The following is an 18077-nucleotide window of genomic DNA, read 5'->3' on the forward strand; positions in this document are numbered from 1 at the left end:
GACATTATATAGTCTTAGGAGAATGCTCAACATCTGCTTTGATTTATCCAAAACCCTTCAATGTTTTCTGCATCTTATTCTAGTAGCTAATTGTATAAAGTGAAGGAGAAATGGTCACTGCTTCAGTCTCCAACAGATTATACATGGACCATTGATCTCCCTTATATCTTACATACTGTATAATATAAAGTTTGCAATTCACCTCTGGCGACTGAGACAGTGACATAGTAGAAGCAAGGATGTAAAGATCTAACTCCAACTTCAAAGATCATCTCACTTGTTACCATGTCACAGGCCGTAATACTAATACCCTGGAGAGCCCTCCACACTGCCTGTCTGACTGGGAGAGACAGCACAGGCTCCTGCTGCTGTATCAGATGGCAAGTGACAACACTGACATAAGTCACTGGCTACAGAACGCTGCTGAAAAGTGTTTAAATGTTTATTGATGCCATCAAACATATTGGTTGAAATATAATAGGGTGAGAGAATCAGAAAGTGAGAGATGTGGTTAGAAATCTCCAGGTTTTTTTAAAGCGGCAATCATTTACACTGCAAAACTTGACTGATTTTGCAGTGTAAATGATTGACACTTTTAAAAAAAAAAACTGGATATTTCTTACCACATCTCTCACTTTCTGATTCTCTCACACTATGATATTTCACCCAATATGAACATGCAGTATTTATGTCTAGTGATCTGATCTATACAAACCATTACTGTAAAGTTGCTCAACTGTGCAAAATTCTGTTTATGATACATGCTTGTGCCATTTAACCCCTCCACTTGTAAATACTATTCTTATTGTAAAAAGAATGATTGACTGAATGAATGCTTGATTGATTGACTGACTGACTGACTGATTGAGTGATACTAGTTTTTTCACTGCCAGTTATTTAGGATCTTGTAACTGTACAGGCACTGATTGTTCTAAAGCATAGGTCTGACTCTTCCCACCACCACATGAAGTGGCATGTACAGTACAGTACACTCAGGCAAACCGAGCTGTGCTCCCAGTGATCTGGTGCCAGTACAGGGGGCTGTCGTCCAGCACTAGACCTCTGCACCCTCCCACCCAAGCTAGACTTATTGGCCAATAGGAGCTGCCCCAATGGATACATTGTTATTCATTACTTTTCTGGCCAATCACAACAGGAATGTCATTGTAACTAAACAGAGCAAGCTGGGGGATTGGTGAAAGGAGATATAATCAAAGAATAGGATCTCACCTAGGGCAAAAGCACTGGTCCTCCTTCCACCGTTTATTGGCAAGCAGCATCCCATCACTGGCAGATCTGCTCACAGTTCCCAGCAGCCATTCATTGTTCAGTCCAGGAATTATTACAGAGAAGACAAATAACCTGAAGTCACCTGAGCTAAAGGACCTGCTAAAAAGCCCATCAAGAAATCCACTGAGGCTATCGGAATAAATGTGCAGGAGATGGAGAAGGGGGCTTCTTTTGGACTTTGTCATTTATGTATCCTCTTGATAACATTTATGGCGATTTTCCCTTGTTCGCAAGGAAACTGGATGTAGGTATCTTCTGTTGATTCTTGTTGAATGGCTTTGCAATATTCCCTTCTTTAATGCACAATGCAAGTAGGTGAATTGTAACTTTTGTTCCTATTTTCCTTTCTTACAACTTATTAGCCAGCTGCATTGTGCTGGGTATCAGTTGTGGAGCTGTAGGTAGAGTATAGGTAAGGATGCTGCACCATACACTCTGCGTGCTGTCCTGGCTAGTGTGGCTGGGTCCCCTCTGCTGCTGCTCTCCTCCCAACTCTACACTATAACAAAACTGGTTCTTATCACACAAAGAAAATAGAGTCCATCCCATTGTTTATACAGCTATGAGGCAGAAAGAACTAATGTAGTACACAGTATTCCAGTATTAGGAGTTCCTTTCCCCAAACAAGAAATCCTTCTTTTCACTGCACATCTGGAGTCTACAAACAAAAAGTGACAGTTTCCAAACGTTTACATGCTAAACATAGTTATTGCGAGTTTCATTGTAACTTCAGTTCTGGTGTGTGACATTATTACATGATATGGGTGATGGGGAAATACTGTAGATTATTCCATGATGACTTGCTGTGTTTCTTAGGGGGACTTGGCACATTGTATTGAGGCATATTTATTCCAGAGACAATCAATTCTTCCTGTCATTATCAATGTGTATATCAGATCTACAAGAATGTGTTGCATCAACTGAATCAGGAAAGGAGTTATTTGCACTCATTTTAGTAGTTTTTATTTTTTGTACATGGAAAATAAAAGTGTATTTGTGATTTGTATGGAAGGAAAGTTTCTGCTATGTTTCATAGAACACAGAGGGCCAAATGTAATAGGGTGAGCGTTTCAGAAAGTGAGAGATTTTGGGAGAGTTTTCCCATGTTTTTTAAAGCAGCAATCAGTTACATGGCAAAATCAACTTTGCAGTGTAATTGCTGCTTTAAAAAAAGGGGAAAGCTCTCCCAAAATCTCTCACTTTCTGAAACTCTCACCCTATTACATTTGGGCCAGATATGATTTGGACTCTGCTATTACAACTCGCATCCCTATTGTTACAAGAGATAGACCTCATGTATCAGCGTATTAGTTACACTGCACAGCTGTCTCCAGTCCATCGCGTTTGATTGTGGATTAGTTATGTTACTACAGTATGTGATGGTGTCTGTGATACTTTATCTGGATCATGTCTATGTGTTTGTTAAGCCGCCACATATCCCTTCAGCATTTGTTAGACCATGTGTACTGTTTTCCATTTGTTTCCTTTGTTCTCCCGTTTGATGCTAGTTATAAAAAAAAGTATCAAAGAGTAGTACAGTATACAGTGTAATATACAGTATGTCTATTCTAGGAGCTGTCCCTTCCTCTCTACTTTGCAACCACTGGCGAATAGTCACAAATATTCTCACTGCTCGTTAGTAAATTGTCCGCATGTTATCACTGAGGTCTGAAGAATTCAGGGCTTATTTGCTGAGAAGCGTAAAGCCACTAATACCGAAATATTTAAGCCTTTTACAAAAGAAGATTAAGCGCTGGACACAGAGATCTGTATCTTGTAATATCAGAAAAGTACCGCATCCAACACATGTCAGTATGCAGGGGTCCAATATACAGAAGCCTTGGCATCACCTCTATTGCCTAGTGCAGTGTAGCCTCTGTCCCAAGGTCTATATTTGTGCATAATTAGTGGTCATGGGATAGATTTGGTAAGTAATTAAAAATACCATTATTCCAAATATTTTCTTTTGTTACTTAAAATAATTTCTGCAGTACAATATTCCCAGATGATTTTACAAGAGCTGAGTCGCATACACGAATAATTTCGCTGACCGTCAATGCTTTTTGCATGTTAGAAAGTTCGTAATGAAATAAATACATAAAAAAAGAAATAGATATAAATCTAAAATAATGTACGCAGCGAGATCACAGCAATCACACTGAGATTGTGCGGGGCTGTGAACAATTTAAGCTGGCCATACACCTAACGATTATCTTACCAATGAACGAATTTGCTCCCTACACCAGAAAGCAGTGACAATGGTCTGAATAACCATTTCTGCCCATTTACCAGCGTTTGCTCCCATAAATTAGCAGATTTTCGTTATAACCAGCCAACTTTACTTATGGCAGTACAGCCTGCTGTTCATTTCAGTTGTAGCAGAACAATGTATCAGTAAACAGAAACACTGTTGCCTCTTGCAACTTGCAAGCAAAAATATTTTCAGTAATTGGGAACAGTGTAATGTTTTATAATGAGAAAAATAATGATCCCACTTTTAGTACAAGTCAGTGGCTCCCAAAGAGAGTCAGTTTGATTAAACTATTTATGCACAAGTATCCCTAAAACCTGGACAGCCGTGAGGGCTGCGTTTGGGAACAACTGAAATATGTAATATGTGCATGAAGCTGGGACAACTGGTAGAGATATATGCAGACAGATTGGGTAGTGTGTTCTCCATACATGCTGCATGATCTGTCTGCAAATGGGCAGTCCATTTGCATGTACACGCCCACTGAACTGTCAATCACTGGTGGCTCACAGTGCGGTTCTAGGGGTGGTCAGCGAATCGCCTATACACACAGAACGATGTGGCAATATTTCTTTAGATATATATTGGGCATCTGCTGTGTTGCACACCCAAAGTGATATATCTGTGAATGCCGCTGTTCATACACACTGGTTGATAGTGCATCAATATATTGACTGTTCAATGGAACGACCGATATATCGGCCAGTGTGTACGGACCTTTAGTATAGACCAACGTTTTCCAAACACCACTATTTCTGTCCAAGTTTTAAGTATATATATGCTTAAGTCCAGGTGGTTCAATCAAATTAACTTATGTATTAATTAAGAATCTGACCTCAAAACTTGGACTGTATTGGTGGAGTTTGGGTAATTATTTTCGGTATCCAAACTGCCCTCACAATTAGACTATGTATATTTGTTTTTATTTCCTGATATACTTTATTAATCCATATTTTATTTTCATTTTTAAACTCTTTTTATTGTTTTATGAAGATTGTGACAATCATCAATAATCAGAAAACATTACAAATTAAATAAAATAATAATAAAAGTAAGTCATCAGGATATGTATGAAGAACAAAGAAAACAAATAGTTGAGAAAACTGGTGTACTATATAAGGGGTTTTATATCACAGGAATAATTAATTACAAATATCAAATATCAAATATTAATTTGTGAATTATTTTCCAATAATATTTGCCAATATTGCTGAATCATTGGTCATGACCACCAAACATGCAGGGTTCACCTCTGGCCACAGAGCCTCCAACATCTATCAGAGCAGGTAGGATATGGAATGGAGTCAAGTTGGTACCAAATGCCATTGGTAATATAATTTATAAGAGTTTTCTTTGATACGAACAGATATGGATCTTTTTGTTATTTCTATTCTTATATCATCCCATTCTTCATTGGTTAATGACAACTTCGTGGGCGTCTTTTGAAGAGACCCTTTTTGTGAAAGTAAAATTTGGTAAATAGTGGATAACAGTCCTTTGATGGAATGTTGGTGTTGACATAGCAATCTAATTTTGGCAGCTAAAGGTTCCATCACCAGGGCCAATAACAGAGGGGGAAGTGGACAGCCCATGGCGAGTGCCATTTCTAATAGGGATTGAGGCAGATGTAAGACCATTGATGAGGATAGATGCTTTGGAATTTTGATAGAGTGAAGTGATGGCGCTATAGAAGAGTCCATGAAGGCCAATATTTTTAAGCGTTTGTTGTATGAAGGGCCAGGCTACTCTTTCCCACATAAAGGGCTACCACTATGGTTGATAGAGATCTTTCATGGGATAAGATGTCTAGTGTTGTCCGTTACCTGTCAATTTGGAATAAAGACAACTTGGGATGGATATATTAATGTTGATAAGTAAGGAGCTAACCTATATGCTAAGATTTTGGCAAATAGATTTAAGTCAGTATTTAATGATGAGATAGGTCTATAATTTAAAATTTCTTGGGGGTCTCAACCAGGCTTTGGAATAACTATAATATTGGCCCTAGTGGTGGCTTCATCTAACAAACCCTTTTCCAGTAGGGAGTTGAATAATGAGTGAAGCATTGGGAGTAGAGAATTTTAATTTTTGTAATAAATGGCAGTAAGGGACATTTTGGGATTTCACTTCCATTTCAGATAGTTTTGGAAGATGGCATGAAGCTAAATATTGTTGAATTTTGGAGATATGATGTGAGTCTGGTTGAAAATAGATTATATAAAGATTTATAATAGTTTTGGAATTGTAAGGTCATAGTTTTCGGGTCGCATGTTGTGGATCCATCAGAATATCTCGGGGTTATTATGCAGTTTTGAGTACACTTTGCTCATAACCGTCGAGCTAGCATCATGTCAGCTGTATCTGACTTCTCATAAAATTTCACAAAAGTGTGTTAACTGTCTTAGTAGTGAGGATCTGTGACAATTGTCCTTTAATCGAATTAAAAGAATTTTCGAGCACAGGCTCTTTTTGGGAGTACGCTGGTGTTGCTGTGTTAATAAGGAGAGTTCAGTTTCTAATTCTACAATAAGTCTGGCTTTAAGTTTTCTCTGAACTGAAGTAATATGGATGTGTTGGCCATGAATGGTAGCTTTGTAGGCCTCCCATAGCACTGATGGGGTGATTTCAGAAGAAGAGTTGTCAGCTATATAATTTAGTATGGCATTATAAATTCATTCTATATTAGCTTTTGATAAGAAGTGCTTCATTTAGGCACCATGAGCGGGGAGTTGAGGGATCATGTGGGGTAGCTAAATCCATAGTGATTGCAAAATGATCCGAACAAATGGTGGGATTATCTGGATTCAATAGATTCTGAGTTGTGTCTCTGTCTACAAATATCTAATCAATACGTGTGTAGAGATCGTGCTTTGGGGTGTAATGGATGTAACCTCTTGCAGAGGGATATAAAGTTCTCCACCGTCATATAAATTATGTGAAGAAATGTGTGTTTGTAGGAGCTTAGATAATTTTGTTTTGGTGGGAGTCCCAGAACTAAGATGTGATCTGTCAAATAAAGGGTCTAAGGTGATGTTATACTCGCCAGAAATTATTGTCTTAGTGTTTGGGAATTTAGAAAGATGATCCCAGAAGGTCTTAAGGCAAGAACCCTGCTGCATGTTTGGGGCATATATTGATGCAAGAGTAATTGGAGTTTGAATAAGTAAGGGAACCTGTTATTATAATATATCTGCCATCATCATCTGGAACAGATATGGGAAGATCTTGATGGATCATAATAGCAGTGCATTAATCCATATTTTCATATAAAATACTGCACAGCCACTTTGACCTTAGAACCACAGGGCATTCATTGATTTTCTGTACCACAAAAGTAGTAGAGCCAAAGATGTACTGTAGACCAATATATAAATTTTTTTCCTAGATCTCTTCTCAGAATCGCATGTAAAATAATTTGAAACTATGTAAGCCAGAAATGTATTCCTGTGTATCGCTGGTGAAGGCCCACATTCATAGTGGCATTATGAGAATAACTTAGACTGTCTAAAAGATTATTGCATCTAATTTCTTAGCCACTTGCCTGGTGAAGTCACATCCGTTGTGACCAGTCAGAAATACTCTCTGTGGGGGGCGTGGCTTGACCGGCATTGAAAGCGGGCGCGGGGAGTGTGAGCTCCGTGAAAATCCTGAAGATATATCCTACCCCGGGTCCCGCAGACTACATATACTTACCCGTGCTGTCTCCTGAAGCACTCCTCTGTCTTCTGCGCTGCCTGCGGCTGTATTGAGTGGCCTGTGAAGTCCTGGACTGGCGGGGATCGCTGTGGCCTGTACCTCTGCTCTGGGCGCGGGCGCCATCTTGTATCCTCCGGCAGCCCTGACTGAATGCGGGGGTCCTCGCGTGTGAGGTCCCGTGCCCGACTGTGCTGCTGCCGCTGGCCGGGTGGCGAGTGGGGGCGCCCGGTGACTCTCCGGAGATTAGCGGGAGAGAGTGGGAGTTGCCTCACTTGAGGTGCGCCGCTCGGGCCGCACGGAGGGGCGGGCGCCATCTTGCTTGCTCATCCCCAGGGCTGCACACAGATCTGATCCTGCGCTGGGCTCAGCGGGCATCTCTGCCATACACCTACTGAAACCCGAAAGGTGTGTGTGAAAAAGGTGTGTCATTTACTACATGCTGGTCCAGTCCTGTGCTATACTTGTCCTGTGCTGTGTTTGGGAGGGGAATATTGTCACCACTGCACGGATATCTGGTTCTCCTGAGACCTCTGAACAGTATCATATTGAATCCTCTCTCAGCCGCTGAAGTTCTATATTTACCTGGTGACGTGCTAGCCGTCACCCTTTCCAGTGTGTGTGGCTGCTATACACCTAAAGTCCTATTGAATCCGTAACGATAATATTTTTATCCGCTGAGCGTTATACTGAAGTATGGAAATCTCCACTCAAGCGGTTCTCTTGGCGATTCAAGCCTCAACTACCAGGCTCCTAAGCAAGCTTGATGCGATTACCTATGGGGGTCCGACACCTGCCTGTCCTCCTGATGGTGCGATACAGGCTGTGGAGGATGTGGAGGATGGCCCACCTACGTACACTACATACGTGTATTCTACCGCTCCTGTGCCAGCCCCAGATGCATATACCGCTATGGACTTGTCTGCTGTAAAACCTACCTGGGCCGCTTTAAGTCTCTGGGAAACTAAGTTCACATGTTCTGAATACTATCCGGCTTATCCTCGAGATGCTGGAGACAAACACCTAACTGCTCCTATACCAGTCCCGGATGTACACATCTATGTGGCTTTGGCAGTAGTAAAAATTGCCATGGACGCTCTGTATGCCTCTGCAGCTACGTGTGCGTATCCTGAATACTGCCATGACTACCAAAGTGAGGCTTGGATCGAATATGACTACCCAAGTGAGGCTTGGATCGAACACTGTACTGCTACTGTTTCTATAATATATGGACTCGAGGACTGGCCAGATTGATAATATTACTGAGTTGCTTTGGGAGATATTTCTTTCGCCGCTCATATTCATTCTCCTTTAGCAATACTAATATTTCTTTTCATCAATGCTGTTTTTTTTTGTGAAAATATATACCCTGTTTATACATTTACCGTGGGCATTTCTGGCGTGTGTTGTGCAACCTATACTGCACATTCTACATGACGTGTGCATTATCATCGAATGAGAAGAGGGGGAGTCACATTTTGATCTCTCTATACATAGGGTCTGAGACCACTAACCCCGATAGATCCTTGATATTATATCCTGTAATCTTGGGGGGGGGGGGGGGGGTTAGTATAGGTTAGTAGAATTTAGAATAGAGGGGCCATGGTTAGGGGATCCAGGTACGCCTAAGTTGGGGGTGGGTTGTACAGGGTGGGGGGTTATAGGGGAGGTTTGTTTTGGGTATTTTTGGGTGGGCTTTAATTTAATTTCTCAATCATATTTTCTCCTATAGACCGGACGTTTAGAATCCTTTTGTCTACTACATTTTCAGTGGTATTATACCGATAGATTGTATTTCTGCAATAGTTGTCATTTGGAAATATCCTACTGTGATGTACTATCTTGAAGTGTGTTGGCTATATATCTGATTTTCTTTTTTTTCTAAAAAACCCAAATGGCGCCTTTGGGTGACTATAGTCTATAAATCCTGCGATGCAATGCCTTATGCTAGTAATGTACACACTAGATATCTGTGATAGACCACTGTCTCCACCTAATTTATTGCTATTCATTATAACCTGTTTCGTTATGCACTCCACGATTGATGTTTTAACGTATGTGGAAGATATGTTGTCCGTGTCTGCTATACTGTCTACTTATAAGAAGGGTCTAGTTTGTTTACTCTATGTACACCAAAAAATTTAATAAAAACTACTGAATTAAAAAAAAAAAAAAAATACTCTCTGTACTGCCCCTCTACATAGGGGCCCTTACAAAACTCTGCATACTCTAACCTGGCATAAATTGATGGATTCAGTATTTTAATGGCAAGAAATAAAGTTTGGGAAACGGGAGGTCTGGCATACTGTATATTACACTAAACTTCCATAGCGGTAGTTCTTCCTGGTTATACTTGTATGCACATCCAGAAGATTTGCATTAGATCAATGGCAGCATGTAACTATTAATATATTGTAAGGAATGTATAGCTACATACAGAAAATGTATTGCCTGGCACTCACAGCTGCTGATGAAGAACTAGTGAAAAACTCATGTCGACCTTATTCATGTCAACCATGCCCATGTCAACTATAAGCTCGTGTTGACTTTCTGTCAGTGTCAACCTAGGGCATGTCGACCTATCTTAGGTGTCATTCTAGTCACTATCGACCATTAGTGGTTGATCTAGTGACTGTTGTCCTAGACTTTGCCATCCCAGGGACCGCATGCAACTTGTTGGTGGGTACCATCTTTGCAAGCCTGTAAACACTCACCTACACTGGAGTATCACTGCTTCCTTTCCGAGGTACTGTCTGGATGGATCATTACTTTGGCAACTAACTAGTGTGCTGTACAGGTTAAATAAACAGAAGGGACTCAGAAACCTATTGATGGCTGAGTACAGCTCCAGGAGTTCCATAAAAGATCCATTCTATTGATAAATTATCTGTTACTTTTTCCATCCTAACAATGGATATTTTCGACTTTAAATTCAACATGGAATAAGCCTTTGGTTCTGTATCGTATACAGTATCAGAAATTGGGATTATTTATCACACACAAAATTGGAAAAAATGTATAATAACCAAAACACTACTTAGTCCAAAGAAAATTCCAGGTATACATATGAGTGTATCTATGTTATTTACTCAGCACAGCATTTCTATGTAAGTGATTGATATATTTTATATGTGTTATTATTTATTATAAACATACCGATTATTGTTTCCAATTATTCTGTGGAATTTTGGTTAATATGTACTGTCTATTAGGTACTATGTAATTGCTATTTAAATGCATTTATATTTTTGGCTCTTTTGAGCTTTTACTTGTACAGGTTTATATTCTTATCCAAATACAGTTCCTTGTCCTATCATAGCGCTTTACCTTAGTTGTGGCTTAGGTTTGTCTCTGTCTGTCAATATCATTCTGTGCTCCTTAAGATTTTATTAAGATTAGAGATGAGTGGTCCAGATTCCAAGGAACCTGAACCACTCTGAACACAGCCTGGCGAGTTTCTGGCTTGGTTCGGAAACCCGAGCGTGGCTGAATGGCGTAGTCTCACATCGGATTCTCGAAAAACGTTGAGTCTTTAAAGTCTCGACGTCTCGTGAATTGGCGCATTTGTCCCACACTTCCGAGCAGTGCACAGCTCTCCAGTGAGGGTTGTGCTGTATTTGTGCTGTGTTTGTGCTGTGTTGTGCTGGGTTGTGCTGGGTTGTGTCAGTGACAGTAATCATCATCACTGACACTAATCAGTATAGTGGGCAGGCTGTGTCAGTCAGTGTGTCAGAGGGCAGAGGATGTCATTCAGTGTAGTGTGTAGGTGTACACAGGCAGACTGTGTCAGTCAGCTTTTCTCCTAATTTTTACATTGTTTGTGGTGTCTGATCTGCTGCACTGCACTGCACCCCAATACTGCATAGTGAGATACTGTCAGAAGTTCCGTGTGTGATTTTTCTGTCTCCACACATGTTGGACAAGCTGCGTCCTCAAAAAATGTTTTACACATTTTTTATTTTGCTCTTTATTGTTTGTGTGCACTGCACCCCAATACACCATAGTGAGATACTGTCAGAAATGTTCCATGTTTTATTGTTCTACCTCCGCGCAGTGTTGGACAAGCTGCGTCCTTAAAAAAATATATATATTTTGCTATTGTTTCTTGTTTGTGTGCACTGCACCCCAATAGACCGTAGTGACATACTGTCATAAGTTCCGTGTGTGGTTGTTCTGCCTCCACGCAGTGTTGGACAAGCTGTGTCCTCAAAAAAAAAAATATAGACCTTGACCTAAATTGAATGAAAACAACATTGTGAGCTGTAAAGTGGCCAAAATTGTCTGGAAAGGGCTGGAAATTAATGTTATTGAGGTTAATATTACTCTAGGGACAAAAAAAAAGCGCCCATCTCTAATTAAGATCCCTAGTTTGAACTCAGTTTTAAAAGGAAACCAAATTTTGGCTCATAAGATGGTTTTCTGTCATATAATTGTCACAGTTAATGGCTTATATGGATGCAGTATGGAGATATGCCCCCGATAACTACTGTGTCTTAGCACTTCCACAAAGCGACATATCAATGAGGTTTTTATGGTCCATACTAGATTCTGGATTTGCAACAGCAGCCACATTTGGTCTCTGTGGGGGCTGCAAAGTGTTTGCACCATCAGAAAAATGCCATCTGGAGATTGGGAGAAGATTCCTCAAGAACCCTCCCCAGCATGCACAGTCAGCAGGCTTGCATTTTCAGTAGCTTCACTGCAGTCACTTCACTACTAACCAATCACAGGATGAGTTCCTTTTCAGGGATTTTTCCTTAGATGTGTTTTTTGGGGGTCAAAAATCCAATATGCCCCCATGGGTCCTAATCATAAATACTTTTGATAGCTCTGCAAAAATTATGTCTAGAACTCACCATGGTTTGAAGCGTCAGACACCAATCTACAAGAGTATTCTGCTCTGAAAAACAGCTATCCAACAAAGCCATATTGCCATGGTCAGACTGGCCCTCTCGGGTACAGGGGAAATCTCCTTCGGGCCCAACTAACTGAGAGCTCCACCCTTGTCTCTAATGTCAGGTTCCACACTGCAGACTCAAATTATACAACGTTACTCTATGATCATGTACATGGTCTCTAATGGCTGGCAGAACCGTTGTGGGGACTGGTCACTACCCTTCGTAATAATGCGCCACTCCAGTGCTTTACCCAGTGGCTCCTTCATGCCCCAGTCAGATATTGCCTAACCCTGACACTATTATGGCTACCTGTGAAGGCTTTTACTGCTGTGCTTGTATGACCTTAAGTCATAGACACACACAGCAAGGGCCATAGGAGGCTGGATGATGTGGAATGAACCCTTATCGCATTCTAGAAAAGGTAGAAGCAGTATCAGGGACCATCTTAACAGCAGTGTGGGCCCCTGAGCAAAGCAATGCACTGGGTCCCTTAGCACCCCCACCCCTAGGAGGGGAGAATGGATATCAGCAGCAGCTTTGATGTCCCACGGGTGGCAGGGGGTGCTCTATCTTCCACTCAACATGTAGGACCTGGAGCAGTAACTTCTGCTGATTACTCCTTTACTGCCAGAGGCATAACTATAGCACCGCAGCCCCCGCGGTCGCGGGGGGGGGGCGCTGTGCATGTGGGGGTGCCGGGGGACTGTGGTGCTATAGTTAGCCCCCTCCCGTCCACCCATCAGCCGCCCTCCCATCGCCCGCCAATCCGCCGCCCGCAGCCTTACCTGTCTTCAGTGGTGGACATTCTTCTGCTAGTGAGACGGACCACAATAAAATGTCCGCCCCATATAGCAGACAGTTCTCTGAAACTGTCTGCTGTATGGGGGCGGACATTTTGTGTTGGTCCGTCTCCATAGCAGAAGAATGAAGCCAGCAAGGGAGCCGGGACCAGCAAGACAGGTAAGGCTGCAAGCGGGGGATGGGGGAGGGGGGTGCATCGGGGGGCACCTCCCATTAACGGCGGGGGGGCGCCCAATTCATAGTTACGCCACTATTTACTGCACAGGTGGTGGGAGGGAGAACACTAATGTGTGGAAGGGGGCACCAAGCTGAATAAAGGGTCCCTTGTAAATGACTTCCAGGGAGGAAGGTGGTGATTTATATGCAGGGGAGGGTTGGATAATGGAGTGAGCTTAATATTCGTCATTTTCCGGTGGAAGGGCAGCTTGTTTGACTGCAGATATCACCATTATCTGGAAATAGATTTCTTAGCCTTCAATAATATAAAAACCTAGAGTCCCAACTTTCAGGAGGTGCTGGGAACTTGGGGATCAGAGATCAGGACTGAGCCAGAGTAATCCATTGAAAAAAATATAAAACTGTACACCAGACGTTTGGAGCTGGAGCAGGGACCGGCTGCTGGAAGGCTGATTTCTATGGTTCCGGCATGATAGAGACAAGCCGCTAGTGTCGACAGAAAAGGGAGAGTTCCAGCTTTTGGAATATACTCTTAGAAAAACTCTAAGTCAGCGAGAACCTGACAAATATGACTGGGAATTGCAATTAACAGGTCGGATGTGGACTGCTGCTTTGAAGTTGGATATCTCCAATTCCCCAGGGCCGATTTTAAAAATTCTGGTATCCCTGGAAAAAGAGGATCCTCAGCTATCAGCATACGGCCCTTATACACCTGGGGCCCCTGGGCAAGTGCCCATTAAGCCCATACGAGAAGACGACCCTGGCAGGTATTAGTAACCATCAGAATAAGTCATTCTCCAGAACCTTACATTTTCAATCTTGATGCATTTATGTCCCTATACTAGTGATTGGGGACTTTGTGCTACATCAGGACTCTGTTGTTCTCATGTAATGCTGTATGGTGAATGGGTCCATTAATTAAAACATTTAAAACTGTTTCTGCGGATATAACAGACCCATTGACTTTAATTAATATTTCCATTGAATCCAAATGTATCAGACTGTGCATTGAGGAAGGTGACAATGTTTTGGCAATTTAGCTGCAAGAGTTAAGCTCATTTTTTAGGAAAATATAGGTTAGACTGCTCTCACGGTTAAATTGATGAAGCCTTTATACTTTCTGCAGCCCACAGGCTGTTATATTTGGCCTATAAGATATTTCTAGAGAATACACAGTTGTAAAGCACTGGTGCTATATATATTTAATAAGGCATAAATATTAATAAATATAAATATAAATAAATAAATAATTTCTGTGCAACTTCAACAGACTTGTCCCCCAATCAGCATTGTTTGCTGTATTGAATTATGTAAATGTTAACATGCAATAAGAAGCCAGTTTAGCATGGTTGTTATATGCAGCATTTCAGTAATATTTCTCATTGCAGGTGGTTGGGTGTCACATCTTTTGGGGTTCCAGAGAAGCTAGGTTGCAGCAACCTCCCTCTAAGCACACAGCAAAAGGACATGTGTAAAAAGAAGCCATATTTGTTGTCCAGCATCCGTGAGGGAGCCAGACTGGGAATTCAAGAGTGCAAAAACCAGTTCAAACATGAAAGGTGGAACTGCTCTATTTTACCATCTATCTACACTTCCAGCTCATCATTTTCACTTTCTTTTTTATCATCATCATCATCATTAGCATCAGCTCATTCAATCTTCGGCTATGAACTGAGCAGTGGTAAGTTGCTTCTAAAATATTCCTCATAACATTACATTGCATAATGAATGTCCAGTTAGTTTGGTATCAGGGTCAGGCATTCCTGGGTATAAAGCAATGTAGGCTGCTAACATGAGTAACACATCTTGTTTAAACTGCTTAAAATAAACAAATGCGAACTAAATGTAAGTTATCCCCCCAAAACACTAGTTTTCGATATTATATATATACCCTAGATGTATCTATGGAAACTTGTTTTTCCATACTAATTTTACCACAAAATGTTTCTGCTTTCTTGCCAAATTTACAAAGCTACATAATGTGAAGAATTCCAAAGCTTGGCCTTGGTAACTAACGTCATGTGAAGATGTCATGCATTGTAGCCTATGGGCTATATAGCTCAAAAAGTATTGGGACACGAATCCATAAAAACTCTCTTTTTATATAAACGTTCTTCACATAACGCAATCAGTACTTTTTGGAAAAAAAATATTAGCTAGTTTATTGGTTAAAACTTCTGCAGGGCCCCATAAAACAATCACTCCACCAGATTGGCTGGTAGAAATGAGAGTCAACACCAAGGTTATTAAAAAATTCTATTGATCATCTCTATATAGGTTTCAGTGATAAATATTTTCGGTTATAACACTGATATGACTAGTCAGACTCCAGGCAATGCCAAGCAGGACTTCTAGTAAATATGTGATTCCAAATAAAGTATCATGTACTGTAAGTAAATGTGGTGGGGAGGACTGTTTTCCAAATATTTTCTTAACAAGTTCTGAAAGTCTATCTATCTATCTATCTATCTATCTATCTATCTATCTATCATTATGGGCAGCACACAGTACTATTTTTATGGACAAATAGGTCCAGGAACTTCAGATCTGGGGGTGGATCAATTACATAAAGGTAGAGAGAGAGAGAGATATTTATGTACTATATTTAGAAACAAAGGCACTCACAGGGGACTTTAAATTAAAACTTATCTTATGGAAACTGCATTTTGGCCCAGAACAGGTTCCTGGTTTATTCCATATTCCATTAGAGGTTCAGGAACTGAGGTAGATGTATGAAGCAGTGATAAGGGAGAAGTGATAAAATGCCTTGTGCTTTATCACCGACCAATCAGCTTCTAACTGTCCCTTTTTAAACCCAGCCTATAACTTAACAGTCAGGAGCTGATTGGCCGGTGATAAAGTACCAACCACTTTATCACTTCTCCTCCCTTATCACTGCTTCATACATCTACCCCCAGGGGCGGATCCAGGATAAAATGACAGGGGGGCACCATGATATGCCAGTGTACATGCTAAGAGAGTGGCAGAGAGAGGGTGGGAATGGGATTAAAAATAGGCCCTGGCATTTAAAGTACGCAGGCCCACCATGACGACAAAAGTGAAGGATGTAGTTGTGCGCGCGCCCAAGGCGCGCTCCAGAAAAGGGGGTGTGGTCACTCAACAGGGGGCGTGTCCTTGAGTGTAGTGTACAACACCATATACAACTTCTACACATTATGCAACAAAATACTAGACCCCATTATACTTGCCCCTTACACATGATGCTAAATGGAATGAGCAAAAATTCACATAATGCTACATGGATTGAGCCAAAATTCAAATAATGCCTAATGGATTGAGCCAATATTCACATAATGCCACATGTATTGTGTCAAAATTCACATAATGCCACACGGATTGAGCCAAATTCATAAAATGCCATATGGATTGAGCCAAAATTCACATAATGCCACATGGATTGAGCCAAAATTCACATAATGCCACACGGATTGAGCCAAAATTCACATAATGCCACACGGATTGAGCCAAAATTCACATAATGCCACAGGGATTGAGCCAAAATTCACATAATGCCACACGGATTGAGCCAAAATTCACATAATGCCACACTGATTGAGCCAGAATTCACATAATGCCACACGGATTGAGCCAGAATTCACATAATGCCACACAGATTAAGCCAAAATTCACAATACGCTTCATAAACAGGGACATTGTCCACCAAAGGCGCGCATTAAACATTTACACCATAATGTCCATTACACGTTAAGTTACACGCCATTATGTCCATTATGTATTATGCCAAACACCATAATGCCTATTAAAAATTATGCTACATAAGTGCTGATTATCTACATGCTCATTGCCAAGGGTTCCATGCTCATTGCCAGAGGTTAATTGCTCGTTGCCATGTGGGATTACATGCTCATTGCCAATTGGGAAAAGAAGCTCGTGGTAAATGGGGGACAGCCGCCGCCAGGCAGAAGTGATAGCCACTGACAGTTGCAGAGCCTGGCTGTATTCAGAGCACTGCAGGTACCGGCTATTTGAAATAATACCCCTTTCACACCAGAAAATGCATTCCCGGGTTGGCCCCTTTTACACCAGCCTAGTCCCTGCATTTTCTGGTGTGAAGATGAGAGAAAACCACCCCTCCCCCTCTTTAACCAGTTATCTCATTTAACCAACTGACCAATTTACATGAGACAAGTATCATATTGAAGAACATTTGAGTGGGCTTTGAATGATTTTGGTCCAGTGAAACTGGAACATTTGGTTCCAGAGTAATCTGCCCTCAAAGAACATGAACAGCCATTAAATTACATCTCAAATATAAAAAAATCGGTTTACATGCAATATCTCTGGAACCGATTGACCGATATGGACCTGCCTGGTATCATATTGAAGGCCCAGCTATTTGGAATTGAATGAGATCAATCACAACCTTCTGTGATGCCAGGGGGGGGAACTGGCAGCCATCGGAACATGGTGGGGGTCGGAATTGACTGGTCCCATATTATCCTATGGGGAAAAACGTTACAACTTTGCCAGGCGATATCTCCGGTTCCCGGGGGGCTAGAGACACGGGGCTGGGCTCGTTGGAAAGCCCTGGTCCTCAGCTACAAATGAAATTACAGAAGGGGCACGTGCCCGGGTGCCCCTCCCCTGAATCCGCCACTGTCTACCCCTGAGTTCCTGCTGGTTCCTGCTACAAAATAGCACTGGCAGCACGGATGGTATAATGGTTAGCATTACTACCTCACAGCGCTGAGGTTCGATTCCCACCATGGCCCTAACCGTGCAGTAGTAGTATATTCTCCCCGCGCTTGTGTGGGTTTCCTCCAAATACTCTGTCTTCCTCCCACAATCCAAAAATTTACTGGTAGGTTAATTGGCTCCCGTAAAATGAACCCTAGAATGAATGTGTGTGCGTGTACATGGGATACGGAATATAGATTGTAAGCTCCACTGGGGCAGGGATTGATGTGAATGTTCAACTATTCTCT

The 18077-nt window shown here is 41.5% G+C and overlaps 1 protein-coding gene across 1 annotated transcript in view; it reads left to right on the forward strand.

Moving 5' to 3' along the window:
• Positions 1 to 1269: 1269 nt before the first annotated feature.
• The window catches only part of WNT16 (Wnt family member 16), a 31256-nt gene continuing 14448 nt past the window's right edge, over positions 1270 to 18077 (forward strand). The window contains exons 1-2 of the mRNA XM_083182823.1: positions 1270 to 1534; positions 14499 to 14791. Of these exons, the coding sequence (XP_083038949.1) occupies positions 1443 to 1534; positions 14499 to 14791 (385 nt within the window). The 5' untranslated portion in view covers positions 1270 to 1442. The remainder of the gene's footprint in view (positions 1535 to 14498; positions 14792 to 18077) is intronic.

The sequence above is a fragment of the Crinia signifera genome, chromosome 4 (assembly GCF_055691185.1).
Source record: "Crinia signifera chromosome 4, ASM5569118v1, whole genome shotgun sequence".
Taxonomy (NCBI): domain Eukaryota; kingdom Metazoa; phylum Chordata; class Amphibia; order Anura; family Myobatrachidae; genus Crinia; species Crinia signifera.